General features: G+C 48.5%; 1 protein-coding gene across 6 annotated transcripts in view; it reads left to right on the forward strand.

Moving 5' to 3' along the window:
• Nucleotides 1-20,548, forward strand: part of SEC16B (SEC16 homolog B, endoplasmic reticulum export factor) — a 169,219-nt gene that overhangs the window by 94,081 nt on the left and 54,590 nt on the right. For 3 of the 6 annotated variants that reach the window (XM_083157255.1, XM_083157253.1, XM_083157254.1), the window contains 3 exons: nt 5,090-5,165; nt 13,484-13,693; nt 18,240-18,310. In XM_083157255.1, the coding sequence (XP_083013381.1) occupies nt 5,090-5,165; nt 13,484-13,693; nt 18,240-18,310 (357 nt within the window). The remainder of the gene's footprint in view (nt 1-5,089; nt 5,166-13,483; nt 13,694-18,239; nt 18,311-20,548) is intronic. The other 3 variants (XM_083157257.1, XM_083157258.1, XM_083157256.1) reach the window with 3 other exon arrangements.

Genomic DNA, 20,548 nt, shown 5'->3' on the forward strand with positions numbered 1-20,548 from the left:
GCTAGTCGTATTGATTACTATTTGTGAGAATATTTAGGATGTACTGATAGAGAAACCAATCTCCAGCAAATTCTAATCTAAACCATAAAATTAGGAAAATAGTTTACACCCTGTTCCACAAGAATCGAGTGATGTCATTTAAATAGCTCCAACCCAGAACTGCATTTAAAACCCACATGAATAGAAAATCTTGCAGCACATTATGTAAACAGACAACAATATGTCAGTAAAGAATACAACCATAATACAGGAAATGTAATGGGACATACTTGCCTAGTTTGGAAAACTAGTTTCAGGGAGATTATAGTTGGTAGTAGAATTTTGCACAGCGCCCCACTGAGGGGGCGTGTCATGCTCCACTCAAAGGGCATGTCTAGCTCCATATATGGAGAGATTGTAAAAAGAGATTGTGAACGTGGCACCTAGAAGCGTGGGTGTGTACTGCTACATCTGAGAGGAATCTTTTACAATGATCCAAATGTAGATGATCCCCAAAGCAGTTAGTAAGAGCTACTGTACTTGCTAAAGTGCTGGGAAATGATGCTGATGATTCAATGTAAATGTATCTGTTTCTCATTCTTTTTTCCCCAAATATGTAACAGTGTATTGTGGGCTTGGTGAAATGAGGGAGATTGTTAGACTAATGAGGGAGAGAGGGAGATTGCTGCTATTTCAGGGAGTCTCCTGCAGAATGCAGGAGGGGAGGTAAATATGTAATTGGGTGAATCAAAACAGAAATTTTAATTTAATAACAGCGCAGCATATTCTGTTACGCTTTACAATTGGAGAGAGCGGTACAAAAAACTGGGTATTTACAGATACTGTAGTTAAAAGGAAGGAGGGCCCTGCTTGGATCTCTTCTAATGCAGCCATACGCTTTGTGACCAAATTAGAAAGTCAGCCGTTCAGCGGTTAGATTAATGCACATGTTTCTTTGTCTTTAGGCTTTTATCTGGGCATCTCATCATGTAGGTATGTTCTGCACCTGTAGTACTACAGACAGAACTGGTCAATGAGTGTCAGGCATACAACACCCTTTGTATATACCAAACTGAGGATCCTGATGATTGGGTTTCCACTCTTTAGCCAGCTGGAGGGTGGAATATCCCCAGTCTCATTTATAAAAAAAACTATTGAATATAGAGGTCTATTTATTTAGAGTATTTTGCAAAAACATCATTGGCTTTACAGCAGCAAAAGACTATTACACATTTTTTCCAATTCACCATCACTGGAGAGATCAGACTCCCCCCCCCCCCCCCCCCCCCAAATTCCCATAGGCTTTATGTAACAGAATGTCTCCACTAGCTAGATCCATCTCAGTTAGATAGAGAGACTTTGTTGGATCCTCATTCTCAGGGGGTGACTGTGATGTGGATGGAAAGAGCTTCCCTGCTGCTTACTTGGAAGATATGGTAATGCAGAAGGAAGCATCCAGTATAAGGAGTGCCTCCTGCATGCATAAATGTGTGATCCTCTACTGCGCCCGAGGACACAACAACGGATCACCTGTGACACCATTGGCCGGCTGAGTAACCCATGATGCTTTGCAGACCGGCTGCCGCAGCTTGGTCGCTGAGGCCAGGAAATCTCTACATTGCTCCGCTGTGCAGTGATACATAATGATTGTCACAGTTGTGTCTTGTTAAATAGAATCCATGATCCCGTATAATGAAAATTAGGAGTATAGAACAAGGTGACCCATTTGCAGAGAGCGGAATTATCGCAGTTAGAATCTTTTGTATATAAAATGTGCTGCATCTTTATGTATAAGCTATAATAAATAATTGCTATAAAAGTGTATAACATAAGCAGCACACAGACTCTTAATACCGTATATTAACTCCATAGTAGCACTTTCAGCAGGCCAATTATAAATCTATGCAGAGTTGACAGCTTGCGTTAATAAAAGACTGTTATTACAACTGGGTTGTTTGTGTCATATGGTAATCACATAATGCTTTCTCTCACAATGCACGGGAGGTTCTGCCGAGGAATCGGGAGGTGTAAAAAATGAATGTCTGCCATCGAGGCTTGTTAAACACAATAGAAGAACGAACCTCAGTCTCTCTCGCCCTTAATGCACTGACAGAACTGATTAATTCTGATTTATATAAGTTCCAGTGCTATGCGATCATTAGTGTTCTATGTATTAATGCAGTTTTCTTGCAGGACAGTTATATGACTATAAAGGGGTGATTCAGGTTGGTTTGCAAAAGCAAACTCCTTCTTTAATGAACAAAACCTTGTGCACTGCAGGTGGGGCTGATGTAACACCATAGGGGAGGGAGGGCGGACACTACTGCCGGGGCATGGGAGGGATGGCCGCCACCTCTACTGCCGGGGGGTGGGAGGGAGAGCGCTACTCACCGAGTCCTGCCACAGGAGCTGTGCTGGCCAGCTCCAGGTACCCGCTGATGCAGGAGTCGGGTGACGTCATCCTATGCGGCCGCAGCATAGCTGCATAGGATGATGCCAGCACCAGCCCTGATAGCAGGGTCGGCGGCCCGGCCAGGTGGCAATATAAACCGGCCCACTGGGAATTGGCCCAGTTTCCCGGTGGGCCAATCCGCCCCTGGTACACACGCATTGATTTTACTTTCGATTTCATTTCGATTTCACCTATTCCACCCCCTTTCGATTTGGCCTTTGCTTTTACATTCGTTTTCACATTCGATCTGCACTTTTGCATTCAATATCGATATTGAATTTGATTTACATTCAAGGCACAGTGTACACATTCGATTTACTGGATCAAATACGATATTTCCTTGCCTGCACAGTCTATTTTTACCGAGAAAATGTGAACCATTCAAAATTGAAGCGTGTGTACACCCATTTACACTGCGATTTAGATTTCCGTTTGAACACACCCCACCCAAATTAAACTCTCTGCACATGTTACATCAGCCCCAACTGCAGTGCAGCATGGTTTTGTCCATTAAAGAAGGAGTTTGCTTTTATAAACCAACCTTGAATCAACCCCACTGAAAGCAATGATAATTGTAGGGGAAAAAAACCCGTCACCCGTCATCTTTGTTTTTTTTTCAACATGGCACCTAAATCCGGTTCTATCCACCTTTTGTGAAACTAGCCCGTGACTTGCGGGGAAATAAATTACATTTCACTTTGTAGAAGGAATAAAGCGTTCTTTTTAACCATCATGATTTTTCTCTCGATGTCTCCATTTCTCTGTGGTAGTGTTCTTAGATTTAAAAACCAGTGATTGTGAAAGGTGAGGGGTCTACACGTATTAAGAGTTAGTTCTTGTAATTGGCACAAGCTTTCTGTGGCTTCAGAAACAAGCAATCACAAAAGCATAAAAGGGCCTCTGACAGGAGGCTCAGGGACAGTAGGTGAAGCCGTTACAGTGATGGCTGCCACGGTGAGAGCGATATTGAAAGACTTACGGCGGGTTTGTTCTCGGCCTCACGTAGAACAATGGAATGAGATGTTTGTGTGTCAAGGTGTGGAACCAGCATTCAGTGCACTTTTTCTAATTAAACTACATCTGAACTTGTTTAAATGCTTCCTGCGAAAAATGAGGCCTTTTCTTTGGGCTTTTTCTGTTTCCTGGACTAATTAAAATCCTACTCATGACAGTTGTCTAGGATGACACATTTGAAAGTGATGCAACGCTTCAAAAAAAAAAAATCCTTTCTCTTGGGCAGTTTTCTACAGTAATTTTCGTTCTACGCTCTTGTCGCCTTTTTTGACGAGCTTTGCTGTTTATATATATATGTTGCACATTAATATGATAATTGGTATGGTAATTTAGGTTTCAGATGTCTCTCTTATATGAAATAAAATCCCATGTGATTTAATAGTAAGAGGGCAGAATGTTATGACCACTGTACGTTAGTTTATTTATAAATAGAATTACTATGATTTCAAAGCGCATACAGTACGTGACGTAAAATAGATTGGTCTCGATGGCCTAAAGACGTTCTACTTAATCAGGCAATGTTTGGTATACGGTTTTGTATTTGAGCAAATTATGGTGAGTGGCACCAGCCGGTGGGGGGGGGGGGGGGGGGTGTCTTCCGATATGCCGAACCTATGTTCCACAAACCCGATGCCCCAATCGGTGGCCAGTGATTATGAGCGTTCCATTGACAGATTGGGGGCATTAAGCATGTACAAAAAGTACAGATTCTGCAATCCACGGCAGGAACGGGGGAATCGGGATTTTTAGACATGTTTAATATCTTCAATCCCCCAATGTAGCAGTCAGGGGACAGTGTAGGTGTATGGGCCCCTTTACTGTATAGTGATGTTGTGGGTGAATAAGGCAGTGATGGGCTGCTTAACATCAAAGAATAGTTGCCTACTTAAAAAAAATATATAATTCAAGGAGATTGCAGAAGTATCACCTACAGTATATCAGGCCTGTATTGCTACATCTCACACCTTCTATGTGGCCACCAGGTGGCTGCAGATAGGAGCAGACACTAGGGGATAGAGGTGGTTATTCTGGTTGACTCGCAAGGCTGCAAAGTTCGCAGCCTTGCGCGTCCCCCAGACGCCGCCCACCCGCACTCACACCGTGATCCCCTGCACAGCTGCGAATGGATGTTTAGCATCAACATCCATTCGCAGCCTTGGGTGCGGAGGAGAAATCATTCGATGATTTGTAACCATCGATGATTTCTCAAGCGCTCGCAGATCTGAGACACCATTGTGGTGTCTCAAATCTGCGGGCACCCTGTGCTGGAAGCAGGCATGCAGCTGACATTTCGCTGATGCCAACTGCTCGCCCCCTGCACCCGCGTCATTGGGGAATTACCATGAGAATACCCAACGTTTTCATGGGAACGCCCATGAAACGCTGGGCTTTCCCATGGGTGGATCACCCTGCCTGCTGCCCCACACCCCCTTCCCGCACTGTTGTGTGCGAGCGCCCGGTGATTAATCTATTCATCGTGCCCGCTCGCACACAGCAGCTGCACATGTGCATAACTGACTATGCGCAGTGGTGGAAATGAAACCAGAATCACCCCCGGAGTCCTGATGGTCAGGATTGTCCGATCAGTTAAATGCCCATGGTATATGTATTACAGCTGAAATGCACATATCTATTCTTTTTTAGCAGGCAGCACACGGAGTGGGTACCAGCAGCCCAGTGACTTTTGATAACCAAATAAGCAAAACAGAAATTGTCCAAGGTAAGTGAAAGATGCCGAATTCACACGTTGTATAACATTCGCTATAACAAACAAATCAATGCAGCTTTACAGCTTGACCTTTGTACCAATGTATAATATTTGTGAGTGTAACCGTTATCACCAGTCAATATTTCAGTATTGTGTAAGCGTCCCTGCACTCAATAACGTTAATTTACGGCTGCAAATAAATGTATTTTATGTGCTTGTCTGCTTTCTGCTCTGTGGTTATACGCATGTAAAGAGACATGTGTTCTGATTTGCAATTAGCCTGGAAAATGGGCCTGATTCAGACCTGTTTGCTAGGCTGTGTTGTACTTGCAGCTTAGCGAACAGGTAAACGCCACCTGGCCAAACGCCCGCCTGTGGCGCAAATCCACCCGGTAGCATGCAAGGAGATGCGTACAGTAACATACTTCCCAACTTTGGCAGAATGAAAAGCCTAGTGGTAAGGGGGTGTGGCCTGTGCTCATCACCCTGCCACGAGGCCAGGCCCCTGTTTTGCCACTTTGGGGGCATGGCTAGAGGTTCTTTGAGCTGCTGACAATGCCCCCAGCCCCTCGCTGCTGGAATAGACATTCACAAGTTCAAGGGAGTGGGGGACTGTTGCCTATCACACAACATAATACAACTTTAAAGCTGAAATATGCCATTATATCCATGAGTCCCTGTCATTTATTACATACCAGTATGATTTTGGAGTATGTTTAGCTGTCATTAGTCAGATGCTAGACTTGAGTAACACCGATGGCTGATTAGGCAGGAGGTGACATAAATCAGCGAAGGGCTATCATGCTGCCAGCTTGGAAACAGTTAATAAAGAAGACAGTGTGCTGCGTCTGGCAGCCAATGGGTGCAAGGGGAGGAGTAAGGGGTGAGAAGGGTCTTGTGACCAGGGGGTTCAGCCTCTCTTGGAAAATTTTAAGGACTGGTAAGTCGCAATCACTTGCTGGCTCCTTGCTTTTTCTATTTTAGCTTATTCTAACTTCAATTCTTCCACCTTCTTATCTACCTACTCTGTCCCTCTTTCCTTTAGCTATCCCTGTCTCTCACCTGCATAGCTGCGACCTTTAGGGCACAAATGCCGCGTCCCGCGCGTGTGACGCGTCCCCCCGCTGCCGGAGCTTCACCAGGCTCCCGGCGCGGTGGCCGGAGAGGTCGGGCGGGTGCCGGGCGGGCTGCCGCGGGTGCGACACGTGCGCGCGCGTCCCCCGCTGATGACGCGGCCGGGGGTTCTGACGTGAACAGCGCGGTCGGACACCCGGCGGCGGCGTCCAGGCGGGGACGCGGGGCAAGGGGGGTTCGCAGCAGTGCTGCGCGGGGCAGTGGTACAGCCGGTAGGGCTGGAAGAAATGCTGCTGCGGGCGCTAGGCCCGCGGTGGGACAAGCGCAGCACGTGACACAGCCGGTGGCTGGTACTGCAGGGCAGACGGCCAGCGATAGGCGGGCTGGCAGGGGTAGTACATATGGCGGGGGCCCTGGGGGAGGAGCAGGGCGCCCCTCTGGCATTCCCCTGCTGGCTAGCCGGCTAACTGGGGGCAGAGCAGGCATAAGGAGCAGTGCTCCACCTGCTGCCATTGTTTCCAATAGTGGGCCTAGGAGTAGGCAACTCATAGGGGTTGCTGGGGTTAGTGGGGAGGTGGTGAATCCCCCCCACCCCCTATTAGGCTGGGTATGTCCCCTTGGCATGCTGCCAGACGTCAACGGCTGAGGAGGGCCAGGCTACTGCCTAGGCTCGGGGGAAGGGCAGGTCCCACGGGTGTTACAGCGTCAGGGGCTGCCGCTACGCCGGCACGGCATCCGGAGGAGGCTATGCAGGCAGAGGATAGGTGGAGACAGTTGGTCTCGGTATTAGTTCCCCTGCTAGGCCAGCCTTCACAGCGCTCCCCTCCAGCGGTTAGCTCCCCGGCGCTGCTCCCCCGTGTGTCATTTCAACAAGGTGTGGTTCCTGCGCCGTCCGCGGCAGTGCCAGTGGTTCCCATGGTCGAGGAGGCATCGACGTCCGGTCTGCAGGTCGGTTCCGGAAGCACGTCCAGTCCGTTGGTCCAGACGATGGCGGTCGCTGTGGCAGGAACATCAGGTGGGTCCGCGCGTAAGGCTAAGCGTCGCAGGCGTAGGTCACACACATCCTCCTCCGGGTCCAATTCAGTGACGTCAGGGGAGGAAGGGGGTCATAGGTCGCGCTGTAGGCATAGACATTCGAGGCGGCGACGCCGCTACTCGCGGTCGACCAGCGGGAGCTCTGGCTCGCCGCTTTACCCCAAAGGTAATGTTGTCCGCTGCGATTATACAGCTGTGTGCAGGGGTTTGCGTCAGAGCGTGCGGGAGCGGATCATCGAGGGCAAATATGTGAGTTTCTTCACGATGACAGCTCAAGCGGAGAAAGACTATCGCGCGGCGAAAAGAAAAGGGGGTATAGGGGAGGCGGCTTTTTGCACTTATCAGCGTTGGCAGTCAGGGCTGTTCATGTTTGCCGCCTGCTACCTTGAAACCAGGCCGCAAGAGCACATGAACATGGTGCGCTATATGCACATGATACACAAAATGTTCATGTCAGATGGCGGCACAGCATGGAAGTCCTATAATGAGGATTTCCGTCATAAGCAGTCGGGGTCCGCCATCATAGACTTCGGGTGTAAGGATGTAGAATTGTGGGTGGGGAAAAGGCCCGTGTCCTCCGCCCCAACACCCCCCCCCTCCTGCACCTACACCTCCGCCGCCAGCTGCTGGTGTGGTGGCTAGACGGGCCACTCCCCCCTTTCGAGGAGGCGCGGGTGGAGCACCCGCGGGTAGATGTTTTGGGTTTAATGGGGTCGGCTGTAACTTGGGAATGCGCTGCAGATTCAAGCACGCCTGCGCCCGCTGTTGGGGTCCTCACCCCGTCAAGGATTGCAACTGCGGTAGACAGGGAGGGGCTCCCCCCAGGCCTGGTGCCGGGGCCGCTCCTCAGTAAGGCCCCCTCCCCAGTTCGGGTGGATCGCATGACCGGATGGTTGAGCGAGTACCCGGATAGGCCCAGCGCAATTTTCCTGGAGGAGGGATTCCGTTTTGGCTTCCGCCTCCCCATTAGAGGCTTGGTTAACACGGCATCCCCCAGGAATTTAAAGTCAGCTATGGAAATGCCCCTTGTAGTGCTCGAAAAAGTGTCTAAAGAAGTAGGTTTGGGGAGGATGGTGGGACCTTTCGCGGCTCCCCCTGTCGGGGAGCTTGTGCTCTCCCCGCTGGGGGTGGTCCCGAAAAAGGAGGCGGGTAAGTTTCGGCTTATCCAGCACTTATCCCACCCGCCGGGCTCATCGGTGAACGACGCGATTCCTGAGGAGTTGTGCCGGGTCACTTATCAATCGTTCGAGCAGGCTTTGGCCATTGTGCGAAGTTTCAGCGCAGGGGCGTTGCTGGCGAAGATCGATATAGAATCGGCATTTAGGCTGATGCCGCTGCACCCGGACTCGTTCCGTTTCATGGGCTTTCGGCTACCCACGGGTTATTACGTGGATAGGTGCTTGCCCATGGGCTGTTCGATATCCTGCGCTTATTTCGAGCAATTTAGCACTTTCTTGCACTGGTGCGCGCAGAGGGAGTCGGGTGAGCGGGGTTTGGCGCATTATCTGGACGACTTCTTGTGCGTGGGCCCGGCTGGTTCCCTGCGTTGCGCAGCGCTACTAGGGGTGTTACAGAGGCTGTTTGGTTTTTTCGGGGTGCCCATAGCCGCCGAAAAGACTGAAGGACCAGTTACTTGTCTTTCATTTCTGGGCATAGAGATTGACACGTTATGCGGCTGCTGTAGGCTCCCCCTTGATAAGCTCGTACGGCTACAAGGGGCTGTCTCGGTGGCTTTGTGCGCAGGCAAGCTTAGGTTGCGCCAGCTGCAGTCGCTGCTCGGATTACTACACTTTGCTTGCAGGGTGATTCCCATGGGTCGAGTTTTCTGCAGAAAACTCGAGCGCGCCATGGCCGGGATCCGACATCCGTTGCATTTTGTGCGTTTATCTGCGGAATTAAAGAGGGATCTCCGGATTTGGAGCTCCTTTTTGGAACATTTCAATGGGGTACTGATATGGCCGGCTCCTCGGCGTAGCAGTGCTCAATTGGAACTGTTCACGGATGCTGCTGGCGGAGCGGGTTTTGGAGCATACCTCCACGGGTCATGGTGCGCCGCCACATGGCCTGTGGACTGGGCTACTGAAGGCCTTACGAAAAATCTGCTACTGCTGGAGTTGTTCCCCATAGTGGTAGCTCTTGAACTGTGGGGGGATAGCCTGAAGGATTCCTGCATAGTTTTCTGGTGTGATAACCTAGGGGTGGTGCAGACGATAAATCGTCAGGGCTCATCCTCTATCCCAGTGCTGCGTTTGCTTTCACGCTTAGTTTTGCGTTGCTTGCTGCTGAACATCCAGTTTGTGGCGAAGCATGTACCTGGGGTTGAGAATTCCATTGCTGATGCGCTCTCTAGGGGGGATTGGGCCCGGTTTCGTACCTTGGCCCCTGATGCGAGTTTGATTGGTGAACCCTGTCCCCCTTATGTTTGGCAGATGATCAGGCCGGCATGGAGGGTTTAGCCATGCGGGCCATCGCGCCCAGGACTCTGCGATGCTACCAAGCAGGGTGGCATGAGTGGGAGGAATTCAGGCTATCCTCCGAGCAGGCAGGTAAGACGCCTGGGGCGGCTATGGTGGCTTTTGTCTGGCACATGTATTCACTGAATTTTTCCGTTGCCGCGGTTAGGCGGGTATTGTCTGGGGTCTCTTTCTTTTCTTCTTTGTATGGTCGTGCTGACCCGTCTAGGTCATTTTTGGTTTCTAGAGCATTGAGGGGCTGGCAGCGAGCCACTCTGGCAGTATCCGACCGAAGGCGTCCGATCGATATCGCACTGCTCCCACCGCTGCTGGGTGCCCTCCGGGAAATATGCTACCCTCGTTACGAGGTGCTGCTGTTCCGGTTGGCATACGCAATGGCATATCACGGAGCCTTTAGGATCGGAGAGCTGGTGGCACCGTCCAGGACTGCCCCGTCGCCTTTGGACGTGACCGATGTGGTGGTCCAGGGGGATGCTGTGTTGTGTCATATGCGACGGTCCAAGACCGATCAGGCTGGGAGGGGGCGGTGGCTGTCTCTGCTCCCATGTGCAGTGGAAGGGGCGTGCCCGGTGGAGTTGGCCCTGGCCTTCCAGCCGGTACGCCCCGACCGCCCGGGCGCATGGTTGATGCACGAAGACGGGTCCCCGCTTACTAGATACCAGTTCTGTCATGTCCTGGGCCGGGCGCTGGGGGCCTTGGGCCTCGATCCAAAGGAGTTTGGGTCTCATTACTTTCGGATCGGGGCTGCTACGTCTGCAGCTGCGGGGGGCCGCTCCGACGCAGAGATTCAGTCTCTGGGCCGATGGCGCTCCGCAGTCTTTCGCAGGTACATTCGGCCAACTCTCTCTGTCACTTTGCCGGATCATGGTTCACTGGATGCATAAGCACTCGTCAACCTACTGTGGGGGTCTTGAGGTGTGTTCACATTTTCCCCGGGGGCACAATTCGGCTGATCTCTAATTTGTCATGGCGTACTTGATAGATTACTCCGGGGGTTTGTGTGTTTTGTGCCTCAAGATCTGGTGCCATGGTCCAAACAACTTTTCTCTTTTCCCTTGTATGATTGTTTGAGTTTGTATTTGTTGGTATTGGTCGTGATCATTGTAACCTGTTGCAGGTCGGCAGGATGTCAGGAGCGTGTGGGTCTTGGGACATTCGTTCGTCCATTGGGCCTCGATGGCACCTTTGGCCTCAGATGTGTGCATGTATCCGGAAGCAAGGACGGTGCGGTGGCTAGGTGTGAGAGGGATGCGTTGGTGTGCATTGCGGGAGCAGCTGTCGGGGGCAATGCGGAGATTCGGCACCCCCAGAGTGCTGATAGTACATTTAGGTGGCAATGATGTCGGACAGTCTTCGACACTGGAGTTGCGGTCCCTTATCATCCGGGACCTGCATATCGTGGCGCAGGCCTGGCCATTTTGTAAACTAGTCTGGTCCGCCATGATTCCCAGGCGTGTATGGAGATCAGCGCGATCTTGCCCACGGGTCGATAGCTCCCGCAAGAAGGTGAATGCAGCCGTAGAAAGATATATGTTGGAAAATGGGGGTGGTGTCATACGCCATGATGGCATCATTTTCCGGAGGGAAGAGCTTTACAGGGAAGACAGTGTGCATTTGAGCCCGGAAGGTGTGGCAATGTTTTTGGCCGATATATTTTTATGGTTAAGGTGCTGGTGCTAGAATTTTTCCTGGTTGGTAGCGGTGCTGCGGCTTAGGGCCTAGCTTGGCGGTAAAGAACGGTCAATGGTGTAGATGGAATGTGTGTAGATAGTGGGTGCGCTCTCCAGGCATCGATTGTCACGAGCCATACTTCTATGCACGGAAGATGGCTGCCACCACCGACAAGGGTGGTTGGCTGGGAGAGTTGGTCACCAGCGGTGTGTGAATGCTATGGTGATCCTACCCCACCCCCTTTCTTTAGTATGACCGTTCTTTAGTGCCGCCACCAATATTTATAGTCATTAGTCTGTTGTCGAAATAAATTTGACATTCGTTATATTGAAACGCCAGCACTTGTGTCCGTGTCATTATTTGTAGATAAGTTGTAGTTTAAGTGTTAAGGGTTTAAGCATGAGAGTACCGATGGTGAATTTAAGTAACACCGATGGCTGATTAGGCAGGAGGTGACATAAATCACCGAAGGGCTATCATGCTGCCAGCTAGGAAACAGTTAATAAAGGAGACAGTGTGCTGCGTCTGGCAGCCAATGGGTGCAAGGGGAGGAGTAAGGGGTGAGAAGGGTCTTGGGGTTCAGCCTCTCTTGGAAAATGTTCCCACCCTCCCATCCCTATTCTTCTGTCTCTATTTTTCTTCATTAGGCGGCGGTAAAGAACGGTCAATGGTGTAGATGGAATGTGTGTAGATAGTGGGTGCGCTCTCCAGGCATCGATTGTCACGAGCCATACTTCTATGCACGGAAGATGGCTGTCACCACCGACACGGGTGGTTGGCTGGGAGAGTTGGTCACCAGCGGTGTGTGAATGCTATGGTGATCCTACCCCACCCCCTTTCTTTAGTATGACCGTTCTTTAGTGCCGCCACCAATATTTATAGCCATTAGTCTGTTGTCGAAATAAATTTGACATTCGTTATATTGAAACGCCAGCACTTGTGTCCGTGTCATTATTTGTAGATAAGTTGTAGTTTAAGTGTTAAGGGTTTAAGCATGAGAGTACCGATGGTGAATTTATATGTTATACAGGGGAAGGATACTAGGTTGCGTAAATATATCACCTGACTGGTTGCTAAGCACTAAAGCAGATCAATGCTCTGTGCAGTATGTTACTCCCAAGGTGGTGAGGTATGCAGTCATGATGTTGACATTGACAATGTTGACTATATAATGTTATTGGTTGAATGTCAAAGTAATGATAACAACATGGTGAAAATGTTGATGCAAGTGTCGGCATTAACAGACTGTCGACATATCAAATGTCATATTTGCATTTTTGGAGGATTAGGAATAAAGTTAGGGCTAAAGTAATCTGACATTTAAAAGACCGTTTCAACATTCCAAACATGTCAGCATTACATCCTTGTTGACCTGATCAGTGTTGGTATTACTCAGTGGCAGTTTTTAGCTATGGGCTGCAGCCCCCCCCCCCAGGTAAAATCCACCACTGTAGTGAAGCCAGATGAAGCCCGTGAAACTGTCCTGGCTTCACTGTGACTGGCAGTGACTTCCTATTGGAAGTCCAACCTGCCAGTCACCAAGGCAATCCCATTGGGAGGTGTTCCCTCCCTCCGGGACGCCTCTCTACGGGCTGCCAAGAAAATCCTAACATTACGCATGCGCAGTACCTTCATGGGTACACCCGGGTCCCGGTGCCTGTCATCTGTATTATACATGCGCCGTAACCATGATTCCCCTTCTATGGGCTGTTGCCAAAGTAGCCCATAGAAGCTGGCCACATGCGCAGTACAATGGTCTGTACTGCACATGCGCCAGTCCCGGCTCCTGTGATCATAGCACAATCGCCGGGAATGCTGCGGGGACCAGGAGGAGTGGTGGCTGCAGTGGCGGTGTCGGCTGCAGGGGTTGTGCCAGAGGCAGCCCCCTCCCCCAATAGGTACGGTCTGCCACTGATATTACTAATATATTAATGTGTACGTTGTTACCATAACAACCATGTCCACATTATTGTTTTTCAACATACGGTAATATTCCGAAGCCATTTGCAATGATTACATATGGATACTGCATGAAGTGCACTGTATTTAACTGCAATGCTCCTTCTTTTCTCTCAGAAGTCTCCACTTCAGATGTAAAGCAACAAGCGTATCAAGAGTATGATACAGGATCTGCACCCCACAATGCAGAGGATGGGGGCGGCCATGACAGCAACTGGGTACCCCAGTTTACAAGCTTGCCACCGATGGAGTTACAAAATGAATGGGGAGCATCCAACACTGAATTACCCATTGTTTACAACACCTATGAAGAACGGCATGAACAAGGTGTAGACCCCTTTTTTATTTTACTTTTTTTACTCCTCTTCAAGATCTTACCATATCAAATGCTGCAGGAAATGTGCAAATCTTACATTCAGTCAATAGGTTGACACGGACGAGACATCAGAAAGGTTGACATGCACTAGATCGACATGGAAAAAGGCTGACATAAGCAAATAGACAACACAGGAAAGGGTTGACGTGTTTTCCATATTTTTAAATGTCTTGGTCAACATGTGTAGACATGGACCCCCTCGCATGGCTCCCCTCGCTTGCCATGCTTCGGTCATGGTTATTACAATCTCACTCTGGGCCTTTTTTTAGTTCACTCTTTCTGACAAAATCCTTCTTAGATGGACAAAACCATATGCACTGCAGGTGGGGCAGATGTAACTTGTGCAGAGAGAATTAGATTTGGGTGGGGTTTTACTTCAAAGTGAGATCTATATTGCAGTGTAAAAATAAATCAGCCAGTATTTACCCTGCACAGAAACAAAATTACTCACCCAAATCTAATTCTCTGTGCACACTTTACATCTGCCCCCCTGCAGTGCACATGGTTTTGTCCATCTAAGAAGAATTTTGTCAGAAAGAGTGAACTAGAATAAGGCCCACTGTGCCCACATGCAGGGCCGTTTCTAGAGGCGGACAAGCCGTGCAGCAGCCCGGGGCGCCGCACGGCTTGTCCGCCTCTGAAACAGCCAGGGCGCCCGGCAGTCTCCCCCCAACCCCCCCCCCCCAAAACCCTGTAGCCGCCGCAGCCGCAGCTACCATAGCCGCCGCAGCCGCCGCCGCTGTCTCCCCGGCCGGCCCGACTACACGCTGGAGAGGGGAGGGGAACGCATCGTGCGTCTCTCCGTCCCCTCGCTCAAGTCACTGGGCTGCCGCTGTCAGCCAATCAGATCTCGGGCGCGAGATATGAATGGCTGACGGCTCAGCTCAGGTACACACACTGAAGGGGAAGGAGAGAGGCAGTATGTGCTCCCCTCCCCTAGGAAGCACCATGGAAAACGAAAAAGTGAGTTTGGCACTGTGGGGGCATATATTTGTGGCACTGTGGGGGCATATGTGTAGCACTGTGGGGGCATATATTTGTGGCACTGTGGGGGCATATGTGTAGCACTGTGGGGGCATATGTGTAGCACTGTGGGGGCATATATTTGTGGCACTGTGGGGGCATATGTGTAGCACTGTGGGGGCATATATTTGTGGCACTGTGGGGGCATATATTTGTGGCACTGTGGGGGCATATATTTCTGTCACTGGGGGCATGTGTGGCACTGTGGGGGCATATATTTGTGGCACTGTGGGGGCATATATTTCTGTCACTGGTTGCATATGTGTGGCACTGTGGGGGCATATATTTCTGTCATGGGGCATATGTGTGGCACTGTGGGGGCATATATTTCTGTCACTGGGGGCATATATTTGTGGCACTGGGGGCATATATTTGTGGCACTGTGGGGGCATATGTGTAGCACTGTGGGGGCATATATTTGTGTCACTGTGGGGGCATATGTGTAGCACTGTGGGGGCATATATTTGTGTCACTGTGGGGGCATATGTGTGGCACTGTGGGGGCATATGTGTGGCGCTGTGGGGGCATATCTGGCACTGTGGGGGCATATCTGGCACTGTGGGGGCATATCTGGCACTGTGGGGGCATATTAGTAAACGGCATCAGTTGTGCGGCAGCGGCACATGGGGCATAATGTGTAATGGGCATTACGATGTGTGGAGTATTGTGTAATTGCCATCACAGCGTGGGGTCTAATGGGCATCTTGGTGTGCGGTGTAATGTGTAATTGTCATCATGGTGTGCGGCGTAATATGTAATCGTCATCACAGTGTACGGCGTAATGTGTAATTGGCATCACGGATAAATAGTGTATAATTATTTAAGTAGCCTGTCATTGTTTGGCCTTGATCTGTGAGGCGTACTAGGTCACTGTGTGTGGCCTTCAGCCGGCCAACCTAAGTGCGGGAGGACAATAACAATTCCTGCAGCAACCAATGTCTGGTCATGCAGGTTGCAAAAGTGTGATATAAGGTAATTGTTTTCCTGCTAGACCACGCCTCACATTAAGCCACACCCCTTTTAAAATTAAGCCACACCCCCTATTTCGGCGCGCGCCTACGGCGCGCGTAATTTCTATTATCCCATGTTATGTATTGGGGGGGGGGGGGGGGGGCGCATTTTTTTTTCTTCGCCCTAGGAGCTAAATTGTCTAGAAACGGCCCTGCCCACATGGATGCTAAAGTAAGACCATGAAGAAGTCGGTTTAAAAAAATAATAATGAAAAGCTAATGTCGTCCTTTTGCTTGTGTCAACCTTTTGTCAATGATGACCTAGTGAACACGCTCTGGGATTCAGAACAATACATATGAAGAGAGAGGGGGATGTAACTAACTGCACGACATCTGACAATTCAGCACACAATACAAAGAATGGTTGTTTGTCCTTCGTATAGACAGGGGGCAGCCAGTCAGCTTTGGTACGCAGCTACAAGGTACTCCGCTTCAATCTCATAGTAATTACACTTACCTGAGACTAAGCACAAGGCCCCATTATGACAAAGAGAATCTGGTTTCCAGGACACTACATAAGTGTTTTTTCATGGTGCACTCTGTATAAAACAGAATAATTTATTTTGTGTACGTCCGCACTACTGCTGTTCTTACATTTAATGTAGAGATGAGCGGTTTCGGATTTACTGGTTCACCGGTAGTCACATGTTTTGTATATCCAATAAGATAAACTAGTAATTCGTCGAAAATAACCAAGTAAATCCGAATTGCTCGTCTCTGGCTTAATGTTCATGAAGGGCACGATTCAGACCTGACCGCTGATGTGCGAATTCAACGATTATCGATACACTGTGCACGGCCCCCCTCCTTCTGTGCCCGGCTGCTTGCAGGGACCTTGCCGGCTCTTCCTCCTAAGTACGGTGGTCACTGCTCTGTTCAGCACATCAGGAGGTGAGGGGGAGGGGCACAGGAAGTGTGGGGGGCGGTGCAGGGCGACGGGGGTGTTGAAAAGAAGCCCATAGGCTTCTATGCGGTATCACTGCTTTTGCTGGCGATACCCCTGCTGTGGTAACCCGGCGTGCGGGTTTAATCGCATACGATATTGGGGTTTTTACCGCACTTTTGTGTTAGAGCATCCCGCCCATTATGAGAACTCTAATTGTCATTAATTTACAATATATAGTGCCATCCTGTTGCACAACTATACAGAGAATATCTTTAATCATCCACATCTGTCCCTCCCCATTGGGACATACAGACTAAATTCCCTACAACACAATTTTGGCAGCAGAAAATTAATCTGTTTGTGTACTGCAGGAAAATGATGGAGAACCCAGGGGAAATTCTCTCAAAAACTAATAGAACATACAGGGGGAAATTTACTACAGTGAACATTCTGTTTCAGATAGGATGTTGCTCTGGGCAACCAATCAGTTACTATCTATTATCTTCTGGAAGGTGCTAAATAAAGAAGTAGATTCTGATTGGGTACCCATAGCAACATCTCATGTGAAATAGAACTCCAGTAAATTTCCCCCACAGACTCCACACACAGATAGTGACCTGGTTGGAGTATTAGGGCCAGATTCTCTATGCTTCAAAAGGGATAAACTGGAGAGTGATAAACAGCCAGCCAATCAGCTCCTGTCTGACATTTTTCAAACACAGTCTGTGCTGATTGAAGAGTGATAAACAGCCAGCCAATCAGCTCCTACCTGCCATGTCACAGACTGTGTTTGAAAAATGTCAGACAGGAACTGATTGGCTGGCTGTTTATCACTCTCCAGTTTATCACTTTTGAAGCTTAGAGAATCTAGCCCTTAGTCGGGTATAGTGCTCCGTGGCAGCAAGAAACTACTGTGCTGCTTTCCTCATACAAATTGATCTTAAACTAGAAGAATTCAATTTAAAATCACCAAAACACAGATCCATTATATTTATTCATTTTGTTCCTGTTTCTTTTTATTTTGAAACTTCCAATCTTTTTAGTTTCTTACAATGAAAAAGAAAAATCGTTATGATTGTTTTGGTTTGCATAATGACTAGAACTTGGGCAAAGCTCCAGCTCGGGGTGATATCTGCATGTACTTAGCTGTATTGCGCTTTCATGGGTTTCCTCCAGGTGCCCTAGTGTCCTATGCTCCACAGACATATTGGTAGGTTAATTGACTTCAGGCTATATTGGCTCTGCTGTGTGTTTGTGTGTCTGTTGTAGGGAAATTAAATTGTACGTTCCACTGGGGCATTGACTGATGTGCCTTAATAACTTTATCTCATTATTACGGCTGATAATATTGGTGGTATAAAAACATAATAATACTAATAAAGTAATTTTTTTTAAATATAACTTTATTACTAACAGGAAGACAATTCTTTTGTTTACTAAACACGAATAGGCATATAAAATGTCTACTGATATATCTACCTTGTTCTGAAGTGATTGTTCGGTCATGGTTTTTGAATTGCAATTTAAATAATAGTCTTAAAACACATTTTAACCTAATTGTATTATTTTTCTCTACAGGAAACTTAGATGATTTTTCTGAGACTCCGTCACTGAGCAGCAGTTTAGGCGATAATGCTTTCATGATGCAGGTGAGACAATTTAATGGTGATTAGTCAAACTCAAACTTGCCTAGGTGGGTTGGTGGGTCTTCTGCATCCACCTAAGTGAAGTGGGTATGGTGAAGACAAATGTACACTGAAAATTCAGCGATGGTGCTAGGGGCAGGGCTAAAAGACATCATTTGGACCCGCCCCCCACCCACAGACCATGTCATTTACCCATTCTATGCTCCAAGCTAGAGTAAAGCCAGGCAGAGGCGAGGAGGACACCTGTGTACACAATTGGTAGAGAGTCTGGAGAAGGTGGAATCTATCGTTAAACGAAGGGATCCCAATGGAGCTCTATAAAACTCAGGGATTGGGAGGGAGTTTACAATATGGTGTATTTGGAAATATAACTAAAATTAATGGTCCTGATTATCTGAAAAATATGTCATTCTTCAGTCAGATGTATGGGCAAGAGTCTGGGTGGATAACCAGGGTTAGAAACAAGATGAATAAATGTTTCAGGAGTGAAAGAAGAAAGGCTTAGTAATTTGTTTGTGGTCTCAAGATTGGAATGGCAAATTTACTCCCTTCCCTCCAGAGGGGCTTTAAGAGACGAGAAGGCCCATGTGCAGCCTCCTCCTTTCAAGCCCCCTCCTCCCTTCCGACCACAGAGCCACTCTGTCCACCACAATGGACTCTGAGCACTAGAGCTCTTAGACTCTATTGCACATGCCCAGACCTCCATGTCCGGTGTGGGTTCCCCTGGGATTCCTGGGCCCGTGCGCACCCATTATAAATACCCCTCTGCTTCCCTCCAGAGTCAAATCCTGTAATAGCATCCTAAAGATTTTTTTTAAATGTGTGTAAGCTATGGGCATGGCCCTGGGGTGGGGGTCACTGTAGCCCGGCAAAATAGACTGTGCAAAGTCGCACATAGAGTCTATTTGGCCTATGCCTAATTGGCCTTGTCAAAATTGCCCATGGGCTTGGTCAAAATCACCTATTGGCTAAGCCCAAATCGGCTGGATCAAAATGTCTTTGCCTGCGTGTCCATGTGTACACCACTTTAGAGATATCTTTGGTCAGGTTGAACCTCCAGGTCATGGATGTTTGAGTTTTGCCACACTCTCTGGCAAATTAATCTTGAGAAATTACAAATAGCCAAATCTTTGGAATTCAGTCATTATTGTACGGAGTGACACCAGTGGAGTGTCAACAATATTAGCAAGTTGATCATCAGCAAATAGGGTTTCTGATCTTTTCATTTCATTGACCATCATCACGAGTTGTGCAGAGAGTTAGATTTGGGTGGGGAAACAAAATAACTCACCCAAACCTAAAGGGGCCTACACACGTAGCAACACTGCTGAGCATTCTGAGCGATGCTAGATTGCTCAGAACGCTCAGCAAGATCGCACAGCACACAGCAATGTGCCAACCAATTTTGACCCCAGCGATTAACTAGATTTATCCAGCATGCTGGATATTAAACGCCGGAGTAATAGCGATGCGCGGGTCCAGTGCCAGATTAAGGTCTAAATGGGCCTGGAGCTGAAAATTATCAAGGGCCTATTATGCGCAATAATAGGAGTTGTGTCCAGCACCTAATAATGTGGGGGGCGTGACCAGTGTTCTGTAAATACTTTCAACTAATTATGTAAGTAAATAAGTTTTTTTTATATAGTGCACTTTCTCCAACAGGCCTGCAAAAGGCAGGGGACTGGCGTAGGAAAAATGCAGGGAGATATATTGGCAGGTGCCCTCCAAAGGTGCACCCGCAGGACGCCAATGTCTTAAAATACTTGTGGGGTGATGCAGCACTCCAGTCATATAAACAATATGGTAGAAAACATTTCAGCACCTTTTATGTGGTCACCTAAGTTTACCACACCATATACCCCTTATACAAATCATGCAACACAATAGTAACCCACTTATACTGTACTTGCCTCCTACACATTATGCCACATGGATTGAGCCAAAATTCACACCGACTGAGTCAAAATTCATACTATGGCACACAGATTGAGTCAAAATTTACGTTATGCCACACAGATTAAGACAAAATTAACATTTTGCCACATGTGATTGAGCCAAAATTAGTGCTGGGCACGTTAACGTGTTAATATCACGTTAACGTTCCGGCACATTAACTGCGATTAAAATATTTAACTCAGTTAAATCGGGGAGGGGGGTGCGCAGGTGCACGGGGGGGGCTCTAGGCAGCAGGGAACAGGAAAACGGGGCTGGCGGGCACGGGAAACGAATGGTCGATGGTGC

Source organism: Crinia signifera, chromosome 8 (genome assembly GCF_055691185.1).
Source record: "Crinia signifera chromosome 8, ASM5569118v1, whole genome shotgun sequence".
Taxonomy (NCBI): Eukaryota; Metazoa; Chordata; class Amphibia; order Anura; family Myobatrachidae; genus Crinia; species Crinia signifera.